The sequence below is a fragment of the Brassica napus genome, chromosome A4, assembly GCF_020379485.1.
Source record: "Brassica napus cultivar Da-Ae chromosome A4, Da-Ae, whole genome shotgun sequence".
Taxonomy (NCBI): Eukaryota; Viridiplantae; Streptophyta; class Magnoliopsida; order Brassicales; family Brassicaceae; genus Brassica; species Brassica napus.
The window spans coordinates 18887771-18908250 of record NC_063437.1 but is presented as its reverse complement, the minus strand read 5'-3'; the positions used below and the strand labels follow the sequence as shown (position 1 = coordinate 18908250).

Genomic DNA, 20480 nt, shown 5'->3' with positions numbered 1-20480 from the left:
CTGACGACATTATTGTGTATACAACCAACAACAATTCAGTGGGGTTTGATATCCATAATTAATGTGATCTTCTTTGACAACTAATAGATTGATATCAGATATCATTTCATTATTACTATTACTTATCACCAGAATTATTTAAGATCTTGTCTGATTTGCTAACGTGTTTGCATGTGTTTGTTTTCCACGTGTATCTCGCGACATGAGAATATCGACTGTTCCTAATTCCAAAATAGTTTTTTTTTTGTAACTTAATTTGCATTCGTATTCTCACTTTTTGTTCAAAATGAATTATCACTGGAAAGAGTTTTTCCTCATTTTCTATGTTTTTCCTGAAAATGATGTATCATTGGAGAGCTACATATGGAAAATGTCTAATTTAAGAAAAAAGATTTTAATGATTTTTGTAACTTGTTAAAGATGTCGATTGGTATTTTGGCAAAAATAAAATAAAAATATTTTCAAGTGGGTAGAGGTTGAGTTCAAGTTGTAAATGAATACTCTAGTATGGGTCTTAAACGAGTAAGATTTTACGGCTGGTTCTCTCAAGATTTCCTTTTATATTTTAATTAACAGATAATGGTTCCACGGCTGCGCTTTTTTACGTAGTATAAATAAGTCAACACTCAGAGATGTAGAATACCAAAAGAGCAAAAATAAAAGATATGGCCATCATCATGAATAAGCCTTTGAACTACTTTATGGTAATTATATCTTGCTGTTTTTAATAATGTAGTTTATTACCTTCTCTTTTAGCCGATCAATATTGATGAAATGTACAAGAACAGGTTGATGCATTTACCGAGTCAGCTTTCAAAGGGAACGCAGCAGCTGTGTGCATTCTCGAAGAGGATCATGAGAGAGACGACTCATGGCTTCAGTCTCTAGCCGCAGAGTTTAATGTTTCTGAAACTTGTTTTGTGAGTCCTATTTCTGGTCACGATGGTCGCTTCCGTCTCCGGTGGTTTACCCCTTCACTCGAGGTTTGGCAACTTTTGACTTCATTTCTTTTGTGATTGATATAATTTGACTTCATTTCAAACCATTTCTAGACTTTATTTCAATAAAAATATTAACAATATATTTAAAAAGAAATGATATAATTTTTAAAACTAATAGTTTCAAGCTGTATATGTTTTACTTTTATAAAGATGGTACGCGAAAAATTTAGAAATTATAATTAAAATAAAATTTTAAGTCCTAATTTATACATTTATTCAAAATAATAATTTTAAAAAATAATGTTTTGATTCGACTGCTCCAATTGCACGTGCTAAAAGATGGCTTGTCCTAATCGTTGGATTAATTTGTAATTATGATAAATATACTAGGGGTTAATTAAAACTCGTTCACTAATTTGTAGATGGATCTTTGTGGTCATGGAACTTTGGCATCTGCTTATAGCCTCTTCTCAAACGGTTTGGTTGATTCAGACAAAGTCGAGTTTGTAACACAATCGGGTATACTTACAACCAAGCGGGTTCCAGATACATCAGTGAAAGGAGGATCTTTCTTGGTCGAAATGAACTTCCCTGTGATTCCAACTTGTGAGTTATACAACTCAAGTGACATCAAGTCCATGTTTTCCAAAGCCTTGAACGGAGCTACCATTGTTGATGTCCGAGGAACCACGAAGTCCACAACTGATAAATTTGTCTCCGAAAAAATCGTTGTATGCTTTATTAAGAAAAAACATTTTTCCATATAATTTTGAAAAGTACCTTCAAAATAGCACTAAAATAAGTGTATTCATGTCCAAAACTAATGATTATCTTTATCCATCTGGTTACAGATTGAGCTTTCATCTTGGGAAGCTGTCACTGAACTAAAGCCAAACATGGATGAAATTTCAAAATGTCCAGGAAAACTGATCATTGTTACAGCTGCTGCTCCTGAAGGATCTGTATATGATTTCTGCAGTCGGTTCTTTTCCCCCAGATTAGGAGTGGATGAGGTTAAAAATCCTCATCATTTTACTTCTAAGGCTCAAACAAAACACCAAAAGGTAGTTTATAACTTTAACATTTTTTTGTTTGGCTCTATGTTTTTTTCAGGACCCTGTATGTGGAAGTGCACATTGTCCATTAGCACATTACTGGAGCCTCAAGATGAACAAGTGTGATTTCTTCGCTTACTCGGTGATTCATTTCTCTCTCACTCTCTCGCTCTCTCAAACTTATTATTAATGTTTTGAAAGGTAAGAAGGAACAAAGAGTTTAACGCAATCAAATAAATTTTGTTCTCAGGCTTCACGTAGGAGTGGATCACTGAAGGTTCGTTACGATAAGGAGAATCAGAGAGTTTTTCTCACTGGAAAAGCTGTGACTGTGATGAAAGGCTCTATTCTAGCGTAATCTTGATTTCAGAAGTCAAGATTCGGACATATACGGAAGCACAAGTTTATCAAGTTGTCTCAATAAATGATGAAATCATATCTATGATCATCTTCTTTATCCATAACAAACAAATAGGTTCACATGAAATGTATTCATATGTTTTCTGTGTTCATGTTGGACTAGTGAACTTGCATGTAATGCTCATTAATCAATAATCAAAATAAGTTTGTGTTTCATTCATAGTTTCTACATACTCGTGAAGCACGTGGATATTAAATATGGGCGTAGCTGAAAGTCAGATATGGTAGGGCTAACAACAATTGTTTGCATTAATAGAGAACTAACCTCGCCGTGTATATAATATCACAACGGTCCAGATCGATCTAGCTTCCCTCTCCCCGTTCTCTCATTTCAGTGATTTTTTTTTTTTTTTCCAAATGACTTGCAGATAATGTATCAGTGATCTCCTTTGCTTTAGTATTTACTTCCATAGTCTTGTCATGTTGTCAGTGACGTGCCTAGAGTATGAGGGGCCTGAGGCAAAAATAATTCATTTAGAATTTTCATTTTTGAAAAAATGTTCTAAAAACATTTTACAAAGATTTTTTTTTTAATATTTTAACATTTTTATTAACTCATAGCAATACTATAAATGTCAACATAACTGAGTTTATTAATTCCTATTTATTTAGATGATTAAAAATAACTACTTTAAAAAAATTCAAATTTTAATTTTTAATATATTCCAAATGATAAAGTCTATTATTTAAAACCATGAGTAATAAAAATAGCAATATTAATTTAATAACTAAATTTTAAATAAGTCGACAGATAGGAAAATTGACATTTTATTTGGGATTTTAAAGTTTTTATTGAAAATTATATAAATTTAATAAGAAGAAATTATACTTTTGGTGGGAAAGTTATATATAAATTAAATATCACATAGAGAATAAGTTTCAACATTAAAAAATGTTGATGTTCATAACAATAAATGAAAATAGAGATGGATGGGTAGATTATTAAGAGAAAACGTAGTTTTTGATAACACTAAAGATATATGCATGCAAAATATTGTATATTCACCAAAGGGAATCGTAATTTGGGATACTGTTTAAGATGATGTAACCAAACCACTAAGCTATACCATACATTGACATAATGGAGCCCTAAAATTATCTATTTACTCAGGGCCTAAGGCCGGTGCATTTTCCAATAGGCATAAGGCACGGCTTTGCATTTTGAACATTTAGGCTCAGTGGGGGTATACAGAAACCAACTTGTAGTGGACGTTAAGTTTTACACTCAATCCCAGCTCATTTACCTAAATGCACTATGCATGGCTTTCTACAACAATTTAGTGTGGCCTATGATAAATTATCAGTCAGAATTTTCTGTCCTGCTCTTACAGCCACAAACAATCAAGATCAATATAATTAAGCTGGCCAATATGCTGGAACGCTACGCAAAAATCAGCGTCTTGCTGTTCTTAAAAGAACTGAAAGTAAACTGCGCAAAGCAAAATAGAAAAAAAAGTTTAGGGTTCAGTTTCTTATCTATGACAATATTGCTTCTGCATTTCTTTTAGTTTAGTCCTTATCTTACTCTTATTGAATGTGTTGACGCATATTTCCAATTCCTTTTTTATTCTGTTTTGTCAAAATGTAATTCAAATATAACAAAACATCATGGTCACCATCACCATCATAGCATCATCCAAATCTGCATATCTGGCGGTGTCACTCGATACGAATTACTTTTGAACTATCAAACAAAAACGTGCCGTTGGAGTATTCGGTCATTATTTGAATTAGCTAAATGAGAGCCGGGTCCATTTTGTACTTTCTTTTTCTTTTGAATTTATTGATTTCTAATCAATTGAAAAAGGGAAAAGGAGCCAAATGGGAGGGCCGGGTCAAGTTTTGTAGCCAAATGGGAGAGCCCGGGTCAGCTATTGTAGTCATATGGGAGGGACCAGGTCAATTATTGTAGCTCAAGTGTCATTTGCTTACACACTGTACATTGTCTACTAAATTTTAATTTATAAATTAGTAAATATAAATTGAAAAATGGAGAAGCTGTTATTATCAAATATAATAATATTAAAAACCAGAGCTGGTCCGAAGGACAAGCCAGACAAACCATCATTTAGAACATATAGTACAAGAAGGGATAATACATTTATTAAAACAAGTTATATAAACAATACTAATGTTTAATGATTATTATTATAATTATTATCAAATAAATACAAATTACGTTTACATATAAACTTGGGATGATTGGGAAAATAGGCCATATTGACAATAGATTTGTCTATATATACTTTTATATTAATTTGTCAATATTAGACACAATTACCCTTATATTAATGAAAATAATTATCAGATATTATATATAACTCAAAAAAATATAAAAAAATCTGTAAACTCATGTTAATTTTTAACATGTTTAACTATTAAAAAACAACTTCTTAAATGTTTTTGTATTTGCTAATCTAGGTTTTCTAGAATATATATTATAACCACTTTTACAAGGATATAGTGTATATTCTAACTTTCCTCTACATTTTAGATATGTTATTATACATATTGTGATGTTTTCTCTATGATATATCTAAATATAGAATACACTAAGGCTCTCTTTCTTTGTTATTCATAACTTACAACACATATTGTAAGCTTTTTACTGTATTTTAGAAAAACATAGGAAATATTAATTTATGTTCTATCTTTTACTCTACCATCAAAATGTTGGTGATAATATTAACAAATATTACTATAAAATTAACATTATAAAATATTTTTTAATAATTATTAATGGAGTTAAATTAGTTTAAAAATTTTGTGTGATATTTTATATTGTATATTCTTACATATATGATATTAGGAAAATGTAAAAGTACATTGTTAAAAGTTTACTTAAGGCATTTAAAAGTGTTGGACTGTCACTGGTAAAAACTTACACGAAGTATTTTAAAAACTGAAAAGCAAATTCTTAATAATAGAAAATAATATTATCGATAAAAATATATTTTGAAGATCCAAGGTCAAGCACTGCACCATCAGAGAAAGTAGTAAATTACAGTGTGCTGATGACGACTTTCAAAAACACTTTTATGACACAAAATCGTTATCAGCACACTATAATTTACTACTTTCAAACAATATACATCTTTATCCTGTTTAATCAAAATGTAATATAATACTAAACACGAAGTTTCATAAAATCTGATTGAGCTCTTCTCATAATCTTTGACGAATCTCGTGCTATGTCTGAATACTATTATTTATTAAAAGGATTATGGGTGATTACTGGTGTTAATAGATAAGGCATATAAGTAAGAAGGTTATCACTGATGAAGAACGCACCTAAGAAATAAAGCAATATGGGGGCGGCGATAAGACTGATGATGTCTAAGTCGTGTTAGACCAATATTATAACAAGTCACCAACTACTTCTACGTCATTTGGATCGGTTCTCCACATCGCACACCCCACGCCGTATATAAAATTAATTACTTTCAAGTGAGCAATATTTTGGTCTCTCATGTATTTTCCAGCACATAGATATCTCATGAGTTTGAGTACTAATTCAAAATGTTCTGATTTCTTTGGAAGAAAGTAGGTGTGTAAGTCTCATAACTTTCTGGATGGGTTATTAACAAACACAAATTATAAAACTGTACGTGAGTTGGTTAGTATAAATAGTAAATAATTTAATTTGGTTTTGGAAACATGTTTGAATTCAATTTTTAATCAAGCATTCAGATTTCAGCATTGATTTTAAATGAACATACATATGTACTGAGTGTTACCTTTATCCCTATTGATCCAAAAAATAAGTAACTATCAACACAAACTCTAACCAGTCAGGCAGTCATTACTTTCGATGATAACAATTTTAATCATAAATGAATTTTAAAATCAAATAACATTTGGAACAAGAATATATAACATGGTTTAGAGTTTACGGAAACGTATGGATTTCGATCCAAAATATTTTAGTTAAAAAACACAAATAATAAATTTGTTTAATATACACAATAAAATTGAACCTTTTGCAAGTGCATGAATTTCACACAAATTGTATCTGTCCTGATGCGAGTGTGAAAGACACTATTGTTGACAATTGTCTTTTTGTCACTCGAAATGTGAAAGACATTATTCTTGACTTGTCCAGAAATTAGGAAGTCTTCTGCTGGACTTGATTGTTGACAATTATCTTTTCTTTTTCTTTTTGGATGTTCTTAACATCAAATGTTGCCATATATCTGAGTGCCTAACAGAAAAAAAAACATCATTACTAGAAATATTATGCTTAAGACCATTTTTATGACAACAATGCATTTTAGGCGAAATTACATGAATTGGTAACTGAAAAGACTACTAGCATAGAAACAACTCTTTTACTTTCATAACTTACTCTAGGTTTGTTATATGTGACGAAAATGAATCAAATGAGAGATAATGATAAAACATAGGCGTTCGACCTTGGAATAAATATGTGTGTACACAGCACTAGAACTATTGTGTTTAATTTGTTCGGTATGTAAAGATCATGTACAAAATTTACAGCTTTCTGTTTTTTTTGGTACTTCTAGACTTCTACTTGATACGGTAATGACATTGGGCTCATAAATGATCATTTTAGGATCTGGCAATTTGCATGTTACACTAACATATATAGTCTCTCTCTTTGTTCTGTTAAATAAATATTTTAGAAAAAAATGTTTCATAAACTATATAGATTATTTTTTTTATATTTTCTATAGATCAAATTGTATTATTTAACAAATTAATTGAGTTTATTGAGTTATTATTGGTTCAAAATTATTAAAAATTGTAAAAATAAGTGTTTATGATAGTAATTTAATGTATTTTCTTAATGTAAGAAAACACTAAAAAAATTATCTTTAGAAACCAATGTAGTATGTTATACCCATTCTGAAGAAAAACGAGATAATTTGTTTGAGTAAGCGAAAGTTATTTTGAAGATTTTGATTTTATTAAAAAAATATGATGTACATGTTTGTGAGGCAAAAAGAACAATAAATAACATACATGAAAAAATATTAATTTATTGGAGATTATGTATAGACAAGAAGTCATATACAAATTGTTTCAGTATATATAAGTTGGCAATAAATACTATTTTCATCAGTTACGTGTTTGAAAAGAAATTTTCCATCGCAAATATTGTAAAAAAAATTATGCATTATACATTTTAAAAATACTAAAACAACATAATTTTAGTTTTATTTTATTTAGGGTTTTGTATCAGAACCCGATATCCTGTTTAACTGTATAATGCCCTTTCGGGAGAATTAATGAAACTTTTCAAATTAAAAAAAAAGAACCCGATATATCCTACATACATGTATACGATTTTTCTCGTCACCTTCGGTATCTTTATACCCTTATATAAGAGAGATGATAACCACCACAATCATAACCACTCATTCAAAAATATAACTATTGCTCCTACTTGAAAAAGAGCTTAAAAAAAAAACTATTGCTCCTACTTTTATCTCCCCATATCTTCCTCTTGCTATAAATATATAATCAGGCCAAAATAGACTTTTTGTAAAAACGATTGTTGATTTTTAAGTTATCAGGATGGAGGAAGTGAAGAAGATTAGTTGTATGAAGAAGGCAATGCCATTTATTTTAGTGATATTGTTACAAGTAGGGCTAGCAGGAATGGACATTCTCACAAAGGCTGTCCTAAACGAAGGCATGAGCAATTACGTTCTCGTGGTTTACCGTCATGGCGTTGCTGCCATCGTTATGGCCCCGTTCGCTTTCTATTTCGACAAGTACTTTTCTATATCCCTTTCTTTCTCAAAACACAATTCAATGTTTGGTTTAGTTTGAAGATGCAATTGTTCATTCATATTTGCGTTTTTAATATGTAAACGCAAAGTAATCGTCGTGTACACCAACCTTGGCTTTAGTTCGGTTCAAATTGGTAACCGAGTCTGCATTACTATATCTTTTCTTCCACAAAACGATTTATTAAGTACATAAAAAGATCATAATATATATGATATTGAGTTTCTTTAATTGGGTGGTGTTTGGATGTTTACTGTGTTGAAAAAAAAAAAGTATCAAAAAGATAGAATGAGGGGTTGAACGTAAAAATATGACAAAAGGGGTCTCTCGTTAAAGTCCAAAACATTTGTCAGGGTATGATAAAATGAATTTCTGTGGTTCTGTCAATGTCATGCATTGTACTTTAGTCAAAAGCTGTTATATACAGTATATGTTTTTACCCAATTTGGTTTTTCTAAATATTTAATATTTAATTAGATGATTCGTAAATAACATTTTCTTTACTTTGTTGACATGGTTCTCATACGAGCGCATAAGTCCGTAATAAGGACAACAAATAGTTAAAGTCCAGTGTGGTGATGCACTTAAACCATCTCCCATGGTCCATCATTTTGAGAGAAAATATTAAGAAAATGAAAGAAACCATTTTTTTCAATGGTACAACATTCTGATGTTAGACCTAATTAGTTTTAATTTGCTCTTTAAACTTTTCTATAGCTTTATTTTGTATCTAAAAAAAATCAATATTTTTTATTTTTACACTTGAACAAAATTATTAATATTTTCATAATACCATTATAAGATTACATTTTATACTCTTTTAGAAACAAAATTTATGTATATCACAAATTTGTAAGTTTTTAAAATGATAAGCATTATTAAAATTAAAATAAATATTAATAATAGAGTATAATTTTTGGAGAGAAAAAATGAAAGAAATCATTGGAATAAATCACACTCATTTTGAGTTTAAATCATTTGAGAAAGAAAATGATGTTAATCATTGAAGATATCCTAATGGTTAATTTGGTAAATATAACAGGGCGGCCAGACCTAAGATGACACCGATGATATTTTTCAAGATAATACTCCTTGGCTTATTCGAGTAAAATACATTTTTAACTCATTTTTCCTTTCTCTCTATCATTTTCCTTTTCAATTCTGAACTTTTTTTTCAATTTTTTTTGTATTTTGTGAATGTAATAGACCCGTAATAGACCAGAACCTATTTTGTCTTGGGATGAAATACACGACAGCTACATTTGCAACCGCCTTGTACAACACCTTACCCGCAGTTACTTTCATCCTGGCCTTAATAGTAAGGCTTGAAAAAGTGAAGCTTCGGAGTATCAGGAGCGCTAGCAAAGTAATTGGAACCATGACTTCAGTGGGAGGAACCATGATTATGACACTTGTCAAAGGTCCAGCTCTCGACCTCTTTTGGACCAAAGGACCCTCAGCACAGAACACAACCGGGACCGATATTCACAGTTCCATCAAAGGCGCAATTTTGGTCACAATTGGTTGTTTCAGCTATGCATGTTTCTTTATTCTCTATGTAAGGCGATTTATTTATATGCATAATTTAGAAAATGCACTTGTAGATCGATTTTGTTTATGAAAAATGATTTTCAGGCGATCACGTTGAAGACTTATCCGACCGAGCTCTCACTCACAGCATGGATATGCCTAATGGGGACATTAGAGGGAGCAGCTGTGGCACTAGTCATGGAGAGAGGAAATCCAGGTGCATGGGCCATTGGTTGGGATAACAAACTTCTTACCGTCACATATAGTGTAAGATTCACACATATACACTAGTAGGCTATATCTCATAGTAATTTAAACTAACTGGCTGGAACGTAAAATGCATGCAGGGGATAGTGTGCTCAGCGCTTGGTTACTACATTGGAGGACTGGTGATGAAAACTAGAGGTCCTGTCTTTGTAACAGCTTTTAGTCCTCTTTGTATGATTGTAGTAGCGTTTATGTCGAGCATCATCTTTGCTGAGCAGATGTATCTTGGAAGGTAAGTAAAAATACGCCAAATTTAGCCATGAGTTAAATAAATAATCAAGATTGAAATGAGTGTAATGAAACAATCTTGTTTTTCGATAGGGCTCTTGGTGCGGCAGTTATATGTGCAGGACTATACCTTGTGATATGGGGTAAAGGAAATGATTACAAAGATGCTTCCACAAACCCAACACAAACAAAACTAGAAATAATCGGTAACGAGAAAGACAATGTTGGTCATGAAATCATCAATATGAGGAAGGAAGGAGAACAAAGAATAGTTGTAGAAACAGTCTAGCTCAACATTATCAACACAAATGTATTATATGGAACAACAGATTTTCATAAGTTGAGATTCTTTTGAAAATTAATAGTTTTAATTTCCTTGTTTTTTGCTCAAAAAAGATAAAAGATTTCCTTGTTTATTTTGTTACAAAAAAAAATCCTTGTTTATTTATTTTTTTCAAAGATATCTCCTAGACATTATTTACCAAGTGATTTGTATATGTGTCATCATTATAATCACTCTAAAACAAATAATGACATGGCTAACAAACAAATGTGACATGGATCTTTCTTATTTATAACATGGCATAAAATTAATTGTGACATAATTCAATTATATAAATAAAAATCTAAGATAGTAAGTATATAGCCTTTACCGTATTTATAAAACATAAATAAATAATTGAAATATTAGATATGATTTATTATAAACTTGCAAAATGAACAAATTAATAACAAAGAATTAAAAAATATTCATTTGTTTATTGGAATTTTATATATTTTCAATATTTCAAATGAGAATTGTAAATGGTACAAATGTATTTTTATTATATTTAAATTCTATGATAAATTATTTTGTATAACGCTCATGTTTGTGATTTTATTAAATATAATATATACATGGTATTATAATTCATGTTTAAGATATAAAATAATAAAATACAGATAAACATATGTAAATAGTATTTATAGTATTTTTATTCTGAAAATAAAACTTCTATGCAAACTACTTATGTTTTAGATCTACAAAGTTTATCTACTTTTACAATTTGTTTTTAAATATATACTGTTGCTTTTAAATAATTATATCATTCATTTTAAATAATATCAGATAAATTATTTACCAATTAATTGCTTAAGTGTAAAATCACTTTAAGAAGAAGATGATGACATAAGTTATTTTAAAAATGTAATATAACTGTTAATCATTATAGTACAACAATAAAAAATGTATAAACAATTTATTTCAGAAAAACAAAATAAATTTTATTTATCTGAACTAAATGCCAGTGGAGACTAAAATTTTATAGACTAAATAAAATATCGATTGCAAATGATTACTTCATATTTTTAACATTTAATAAAATTAAGTAAGTAAAAATTAATGTAAAACTATTTTTAAATTATTATGTCTGCGCATAGCATAGAAAAACACATGGTAAAATCCTCTGTTACAACGAGGTCTATGAATTTAACATTAAATACGGCCTATGCATTTTCCAAGTCAGGTCAAGGCCCATAGATATTAACAGCCCGTTTATACTACAACTTTTGTTTCGACGTGTTTCCAGCGGTTTGTACTTTGTAGGATCTATTAAACTTTTTAATGACTTTTTGATTGTTGTAGTTTTATAATAATTTGAAATGAAGGTCCAACATGATAATTTTTTCATGGTCTGGTAGTTGGTAGTAGGCGCGGTTGATTATTGCGATGTAAAACATACATCTAATTCCTAAAAGAGTATGAACCTAGAGCACAATAGAATCAATAGTTTGCACTAACCAATAGGCCACCACACTTTTGGCATGCTTGTAGACTTGTAGTTCTTGTAGTTTGTCTATGTTGATATATATTGATTTCCATTGAAGATTTGGTCTTAATGGATGTTTTCTTGAACACTTGCGTCTCTGGTGGTTGTTTTAGAGGAATTTGAGTTTTTGAGCCATTATGCAACAATAAGAAACATTCGCAACCAATTATATTTTTTTCTTAGTTCCATTATGATTCCTTCTTTTTCTCTATGTTAGTTTTACCATGTTTTTCTTACTTCTGTTATGATTAGTTAGCAATTCTTATCAACTAACTATGATTCCTTTTTTTTTTAATATATATTTTCGTTTTACTATGAATAGACATCAGGAATTAGATCCGTAACATTGGCCAGGACGCGATCAGATAATGTCAATAAGATTCTAATGGGGGACAAGGTTGATATGGAAGAAACGAAAGAATATTTATACTTCCCCCTACATGTTTGGTATTTTCCCCTGTTCTAAAAATAGGCCGCCTAGCCGTTACGCATCACTCTTTCTCTCCAATTTATGCCAAATCGGTTTAAAAAATCGGATATTTGATTTTCTCCATCTACACCATCTAAATGACTGTCTAGCCACCTAATCTATTTTTTTATTTTTTATTTTTATTTTAACTTTAATAATATTTTTATTTATTTATTTGATCTAAAATTTTATAAATTTCTATTCATAATTTTGATGAAAATTACATTAATATTAAGTTTATATATTCTTTTTGTGTGTTTTATACAATCTTAAACATGAAAATGTATTGATATTAATACACTATTAAAGATTAACATGATTTATAACATAATAAACAATATAAAAATTCCGCTCCGCATAATTTCCGATTTTCTCTTTAGGCGCTAGGTCTAACCTGACCGTCCGACTAGCGCCCAACGCGTTTCTGAACGAGAGTATTTTCCAACTTATTTTTGCAGGTGAGTTTTTCTAAGGATGTCACTGTATTTCTTATTCCTAGGCTGTGCCAAATTCTAAGGGCCCAGCTCTTGCAGATGAATATGGAATCATTATCTTGTCTTATGATGCGGTACTTGCAACCAACTTCTACAAGACTTAAATTTTACTAAAAGTAAAATAATCAAGTTGTAGTAGCTTAGTGATAATCTTTTGAAGTTTAGTGTGTATCCACATCGGTTTTAGATTCGATTCTTTTTGGGAACTAAATTATCGTTACTATCCAGTATGGGCTTGGGCTTTGGCCTAAGTAATTTACATGGTAGATCATAACATATGATCGGTTCACCCATGTATTAGTCGGAAGGTATTATAAAGTCAGATCATGCAGTGTGGTAGCCAGTCAATTCTGTAGCACTAAATGCGTTCTTTCCAGGGCTGACCAAATCAGACGATAAGATTTATCAAAAAAAATTTTCTACTCAAAATAATTCTTGGAGTATCAATTATATCTTCTTACTCCTTCTTAATTAAAAGTATAAACTAGGTATTTTGGCCGCACTTGCGGTCTTAATAATTTTACAAAAATTTATAAATGGATATATTATCAATTCAAAAACTATTAGAATAAATTATTTTCATGCTTTTGAAATATGTAATAACTAATTAAATATTAATAAAATTAAATACAATTTAATTGAAATATTTTTATTATGTAAAATAAACTTGAAAACATTCATATATACATAAACTATATACGTGGATTTATATTTATTTTTAAAATATTCAAAAGATTATGATGTAAATATTTTTTGGATAATATAATATAAAATCTTTTTAAATAATGATGATTATCAAATTCGTGAAATTGTTTTTAATTTATGGGTAATTATATAAAAATATAATTTAATTATTTATTAAGTGTAATATAGATTTAAAACGCTCTAACTTTTAACGTGAGAGCCAAAAATCTCTTCGCAAATAATATTATAGGTATTTTTGAATTCTTTGCTAATATTTTTTCAGAAATTATCACAATGAGTGATTTTGATTGTTGTGAGAAATTTATCTTAAAAGATATATGATCATTCTATCTTATGTGATATATATATTAAAACAGAGTTGGTTTAATATTACTAACCAAATATTATATAAACATATATATTATTTTATTATTAATAAAGTAAATATAATAGGACAATTCTCATAAATAAACAATTTTTATGTTTTGGTCACAAAATAGACCAGAATGAGGAAAATGACCAAAATGTTTCATTTTATAGGTAAAAGAACACTAATACCCTAGATATATAAAAAATAAAAAAAATAAAAAAATAAAAAATAAATTTTTTTATTTAACTATATTTGATTCTTAGAGTCTATATTTGTGATAGAAATTGTTTTAGTGCTATCCTAGGGTATTTTTCAATATAATATAAATTTAACTATTATATTTTCATTATATTTTTAATTATTCTGAAGATAATGATAAGTTATCATCTAAATCACTTAAATTATTTATTAAAAATAATAATTAAACATAAAATATGAGTAAGCCTAAAATTATGAAAAGCATGACAAATTTGAAAGTTAGATTTCAAATAGTAATAATATAGATTATTAAACTAACTTCTAGAGTTAAGTTTGACTCATGATTCTTGAAATATCAACTATATATTCTTTTTTGTTAAATGGTTTAAAGTTTAGACAATTTTTTGATTTGTGGGTGTCATCCTTGCGCATGGACCATGCTATTCTTAATGTCTTGAAAATTAATTTATTACGGTAATTAAAAAGATATGTCTCTTGATATTATTTACATGTAATATATTTGTTCTAAAACTATAATTGTCCTTCTAATCCTCGCTGATGCCTAAAAGTATAAGCATATATAGTTTACAGGAACCATACACATATATTTCTAAGAAACTTTTTTTGTCAAATTTATTTACCTAGATTCCTTGTGGATAGCGATAACAATCAAGATCAACCAACCTGATCTCTCTGCTGGAACGTCCCAAGCTACGCAAAAAAATAAATAAATCAGTGTGTTTTTTTTTGTAACTGAAATAAATCAGTGTGTTGCTGTTCTTAAAAATGTAACCTGCGAAGGAGAAGAAAAAAAAGGAACATTTTCTAGTCTCTAATTTAATCCATAACTCTTACTATCAAATATGACTGATGCATATCTCCATATCTAAGTTTTTTGGAAGCATACTACAGTTTAGGATTGTCGATATATACTTCTTTCGGTATGTGATTGGAAATGAATTGCACATCTTCGGATATATGTAATGGGTTCACCCTGTACTTTTTGTCACATTGCATATATAAGTGATGCCTACTCTCTGCTTTATGGTTCCCAGATCAAGACGTACGTACTTGCAACTCCTAATCCTCTATTTTTTTTTCCTGATTCTATATATTTTAAATCATTAGCATAATTTACTTTCAAACAGTATGCATTTCCTTTTTATTCTGTTTTATGAAAAAAGTAAATAAATTCGATGATCAATGCGAATAAACCAATAAGAATCTATATATCTTTCAAAAAGTTCGAGGAAAATACGAATGCGCCTTCTTATGATTAGTGCTACAAAATAATATATGAAGAATATCTCGTGTCATGATTAGAACTCTTCATTATTGATAAAATTACGATAATGCGTGGTGATTATAAATATGGCAAAGAAGCACGGATATTACTTAAATCCGATGAAGAACGCACCGAAAAAATAAAGCTGCAAGTGGTGATAAGACTGATGTCTGAGTCGACTTACACCGTTTTTATATCGACAGACACCCTCCAGTGTAATGTTCCCACCAGTTACCACCAACTACTTCATTTAGATCTGTTCTCCATATCTCACACATCTTCGTCTTCTCTCATCTTTTTAATTAGTAAAAAAAATATCATTTTTTACCTACATATTTTAATTACTAACTTCATCTATACTACTCCCTCATCTTTTGGATTATAATATTAAGTAACTTCAAATTTCGGAAACTAGTTTCTTTAGTGTTTTATCACTTTTATGATATATAAATAACTATGAGAAATTGAGAATATAGCAGAGACTTCTCCCGATATTATAAAGAGAAGTTTTGAGTAAACTCACAGTGAATCTCATACTCTTTCTGTTTTATAAACGATGTTAAGGTTTTTGTATTCCGATTGAAAAATTACTAACTTCTATCCAATTTATCTAGTTTGCATAAGAAATTAATAACTATAGATATTCAACTAATAAAAATTATAATGAAGAATAAAAATGGTCACATGCAGAAAAAACATTTAATTTTGTATAAACATCAATTAATCTAAAACAAACAAAAAATTTTAAAATTAAAAGAAACAGAATGAGGAAGTTATTATCTCCATATCTGAAACAGCTACCATCAACATTTCTCTTCTTTTTTTAAGGCTTTAATAAATATTTTTCCTTCTGATAAAAAAAAAATATATTTTTCCGTGTTTTACTACAATAAAAAATAGAAAAAACATAAAGAAAAATAAAAGGGCCATCGACACACATAGTAGAAACGAACCACCGAGTCACCACGAAAACCGGAAGAACCACCACCAAAAGGACCAGATACGAGAGCAAAACCGAGACGAAAACCACCACCATCCAAATCTACTTCTTCACTACTTAGAAAAAGGGAATTATTCATCCTTTTTCGTATGAGAATTATCCGTCCTTTCATATGAGTTCTGATTCTAATAACACCATATTTAATCACACTGAAGCATGCCCTCCATATACAATCATGCTCAATAAATAGTCTTGATGCACTTGTGTATAAAATAATGTGGATAATGTAGATAATAAGTATATATTGAGATGAGAACTATTTTAATGTAATGTATCCATAATGTTTGGGAGTAAGAGAACGGAGGCCTGTTTTTAACGTAGTCATGCATATAGGGACTATAATGGGATCTTAACAAAAATTTGGAGATCTACGAGCAAATCCATCTCATTTCTAATGATATTCAAGAAAATATATAATAGAACTCCCCTAAATAGATGTTCTTTATTTCTTGAAAGAACACAAAAACTTATAATCGATTCGTCGTATAGTTTCTGATAAAGAGAAAGTATTTAATGAAAAGACAATACCCATATGTATTAAAATGAAGATCGCCCAAAAGCAATAGACAATAATGCTGTGTTAAAAAAAAAAAAGAGACAATAATGCGAAAGAAGCAAGTTAAAAGAAAAGGAGCAATAGGGAAACTTGATCAGAAGAAGACGATCATCACGTCTTTTCGTTTGTTGTATCTTTGACCATATAATCAATGGATCCCATTCTTCACCTTTTTCTTTCGATGACTACATTCAATTTGGAGCTTTCAAAACAGCCTTAAATATGCGGTTTCGTATCGTACGTCCACATATATATCTAGTAGATATTATAGACTTGGACTTTACAATAGAACTTTTAACCACACATTAGATCATCCGGATTTTTGTATAAAACACTGAATATTTATAAAAATAAAGTATAAAATTGTTGGAAAGAAGAGGTTCACCAAAATCATACATTTTTTTTGTGAAAGGGTTTGCACCAAAATCATACTTTACTTTTAATAATAGAACTAGCGATCTATAAATTTTTCCTTGAAATAATTGCAATTAATCCATCCTTAATCTCTTGTCTTTTTTCTTAAAGGATAAAAATCAGCGCACCACAAGGAATCTTACTTTTTGCCAGCCCGAAAGGGAAAAGAAGATGTCTATTTAAAATCCCCAATGTTATCTTGCACGCCTACTATTGGCTCTTATAATTACAAAGCACGTTAAGGTTTTGGTCTAACTGAAATTAAAATTATGTGAATAAGATTTGTTTCATATGCATACGTTACTATTATCATCCTCTCCTTTGAGAGAGAGAATCACTCCTCCATTTTCCCTTTACAAGAGAGGTGAGACGTCTCGTGCGTTCATGATAGTATTTTTCTCCTCCTTTATGGAACGAGTCTTGATAAGCTCAGCATTGGTTTTAACCTTGGGAGCGTTTTATGACCATGTCATGGTCTTGGGTCTAAAGAAAGTTGATTTCAGTTCTACCTCCCCCCAAATCTCAACATACGGAAGCCTTGGGGACTGGCTTTTGATTGCTTATGACTTGGCGGTTGATGGTGTTTTGTTTACAGCTTCGGACAACGGTTTTAGCTTCCTGAATGTGTTTCTGGATTCTCGCAACCTTTCCCCCTCCCCCCCCCCCCCCCCCCCCTCCCAATTATCTCAGAGGAATTTGTACTTTGTTGTGTAGTTCCTCTGAACCTATCATGTTTGTTTCCCTTCCATGTTGTAGCTTTGATGTGGTTGTGGCTTCTGTATTTCCATATTGTTTAAGTTTAATGAAATCGTTTGCACAAAAAAAATATATAATTACCGCATATAGTAAGTAACATATATATTAACATATATTATTTATGTATGTTGTGGCATGATTCAACGTTGAAAGAGTCCATTCTTTTCAACTAGAAATTTAGACCCAGTGAAGAAACAAGTGACGTCATTTCACTACTAAAAATATTTCCATTTTTCATTATTGTTGACAAATAAAATGATATAGTGACAAAAAAAAGACTAATAAAATGATAATTACGAGTGACTTTTGAATATGCTTATTTTTTATGTTAAGTTATTTACTTTATGATTTTAACTAATTTATAAAATTGTATATTTAGAGATTTCATCGTTTGCCGTTTGGGGGTGATCTTTTTATAGGAGAGTGATCAGCTACATAGGGGCACATGGTGAATCGAACCAACAGATCAAACTTTAGGACGGAGAGAAGCTATTCGGAAGGCCACCACAATTTTTTTCACCCGAAGAATATTTCCCAACGTATACAGCTCACATGAACGATGCTTTATCCTAGAGACACTTATAGTTCTACGTTTGACTTATATTATATGAAAATGCCTCTAAACTGCATCATGTGTGAACCGTTATCATGCCTCAACCAAGGTTTACTAATATATAACAAAAAACAGTCCATTGGTTTGACTTAAATTAAGTCTCAATTCTAAGCTTAGAGGTTTCGATGGCTTTTTGTTGTTGTTGTTGTTGTTCCTTGCCCCGTTTAGAGCCAATAACTATGAAGAAGATGATAATGAAATACTAAAATGTAGAAATGTGAAAAATGTAGAAATATGTGTACTATTTATTGCGATCCTTAGATCATTCTATATACATATTCATCTGCCAAGTGTAGAATAATGAATCAAAAACATTTTAGTGATAAATAACCGGTCCTTCCTTTTTTTTTTCTTTTGATATATATGCCATTCCCTTTCAAAAAAAACAAAACTAATGTATATGCAAAGAAAATAATGAAAGTGATTCCACGAGAAACTAATTAAGTGGCAAAGTGGGAACAGTGCAAAGGACCCAAAATATTGGCAATTATACGCACTTACGTAAACAAATATTCCATGAACTAAATTAAAAGAAACTTGATAGAAAGCAAAAATCTAACCAGTAGTCATTCTACCCAACAGTGTTGGTTTATCGTGAGTTCGTGACTCATTAATCATTTACATATATAGTTTATACTTTTATAGAACAAAGTATTAGAAAGAACCCGATGCATGAACCCCTCTCCTGGAGTTAGGCGACCTTACATAAACTATCCAAACTCCGCAAAAATTTATAATACGAAAAATTTCAGCCATAACTAGAACAGTAAAAACCAGTGTGACCATTTAAATTTCTGTTTTTTTTTGAATGAATGTAATTTATTCAATCAAACTGTAATACATCAAGTGCAACTGTTTTTTGTTTGTGTCAAAGAATAAAAAAAATATGAACTAATAAAAAAATCTGATCACTTGGTTTTGGGACAAAATGGTGATAGTAATTTGAGCCTCACCGTTTTGTCTACAAACTTTGTCAAGCAGTTCACAAAATTTTAATTTTTTTATTATTTCTAAATAAACAAAAATATTGAATAAAGCATTATTGCTTTTACGTCAACAATGGCTTTATTTTCTATTTTTCTGAAACACAACTTATTTTCATAACGAATTAAACATTGTCTGGTTACATCATAGAGAGGAGTTAAAATTAACTCTACAAACATTATGATTTTGTCCTAAAACAACATGCATAAGGATGGGCCTGGCCTTATGTTGATAAAATAACAGTGCATTTTTATGAGGAAGACATGTATGGTAATTGACATGACAATGGGTATATAGTGAAGAACCAAATGTCTACTTCCATAATTATACGTTTTAAGATTCAGGAAAATGAATCGTGCATTCGAGTTCGATTAAATATGGGAATCCACAGCACCAAGCAATTTTGTTTATTTAGTTAGGCTATGTGAAAATCAAATACGTATTCTCAAATGTGTAGATTGACTGTTTTGTGCATCTTTTTTGGTTCAGTTGATAAGGTAGAGATATTGGCCCCGTAAATTCAGGGTAGGGTATACCAACTTTATACACATACTTCTATAATAAATATATACACTAACATATACGTATAAGTATAGGGAGAAGAATAATCACATCACATCACATTCTTTTGTCGTTGGCCCTATATAAAGAGAG

At 30.0% G+C, this 20480-nt stretch overlaps 2 protein-coding genes across 2 annotated transcripts; both read left to right on the top strand.

Moving 5' to 3' along the window:
- Positions 1-562: 562 nt before the first annotated feature.
- On the top strand, positions 563-2572 carry LOC111215108 (uncharacterized isomerase BH0283-like). Its single transcript, XM_022718373.2, has 6 exons — positions 563-704; positions 789-983; positions 1364-1672; positions 1793-1954; positions 2055-2138; positions 2247-2572. Exons 1-6 carry the CDS (start codon positions 666-668, stop codon positions 2352-2354), a joined length of 897 nt encoding a protein of 298 aa, XP_022574094.2. The 5' UTR covers positions 563-665; the 3' UTR covers positions 2355-2572.
- A 4964-nt stretch (positions 2573-7536) lies between these two features.
- Positions 7537-11063, top strand: LOC125575281 (WAT1-related protein At2g37460-like). The gene is made up of 6 exons (XM_048778569.1): positions 7537-8154; positions 9213-9275; positions 9377-9728; positions 9806-9967; positions 10048-10199; positions 10289-11063. Exons 1-6 carry the CDS (start codon positions 7955-7957, stop codon positions 10482-10484), a joined length of 1125 nt encoding a protein of 374 aa, XP_048634526.1. The 5' UTR covers positions 7537-7954; the 3' UTR covers positions 10485-11063.
- The last annotated feature ends 9417 nt before the right edge of the window (positions 11064-20480 follow it).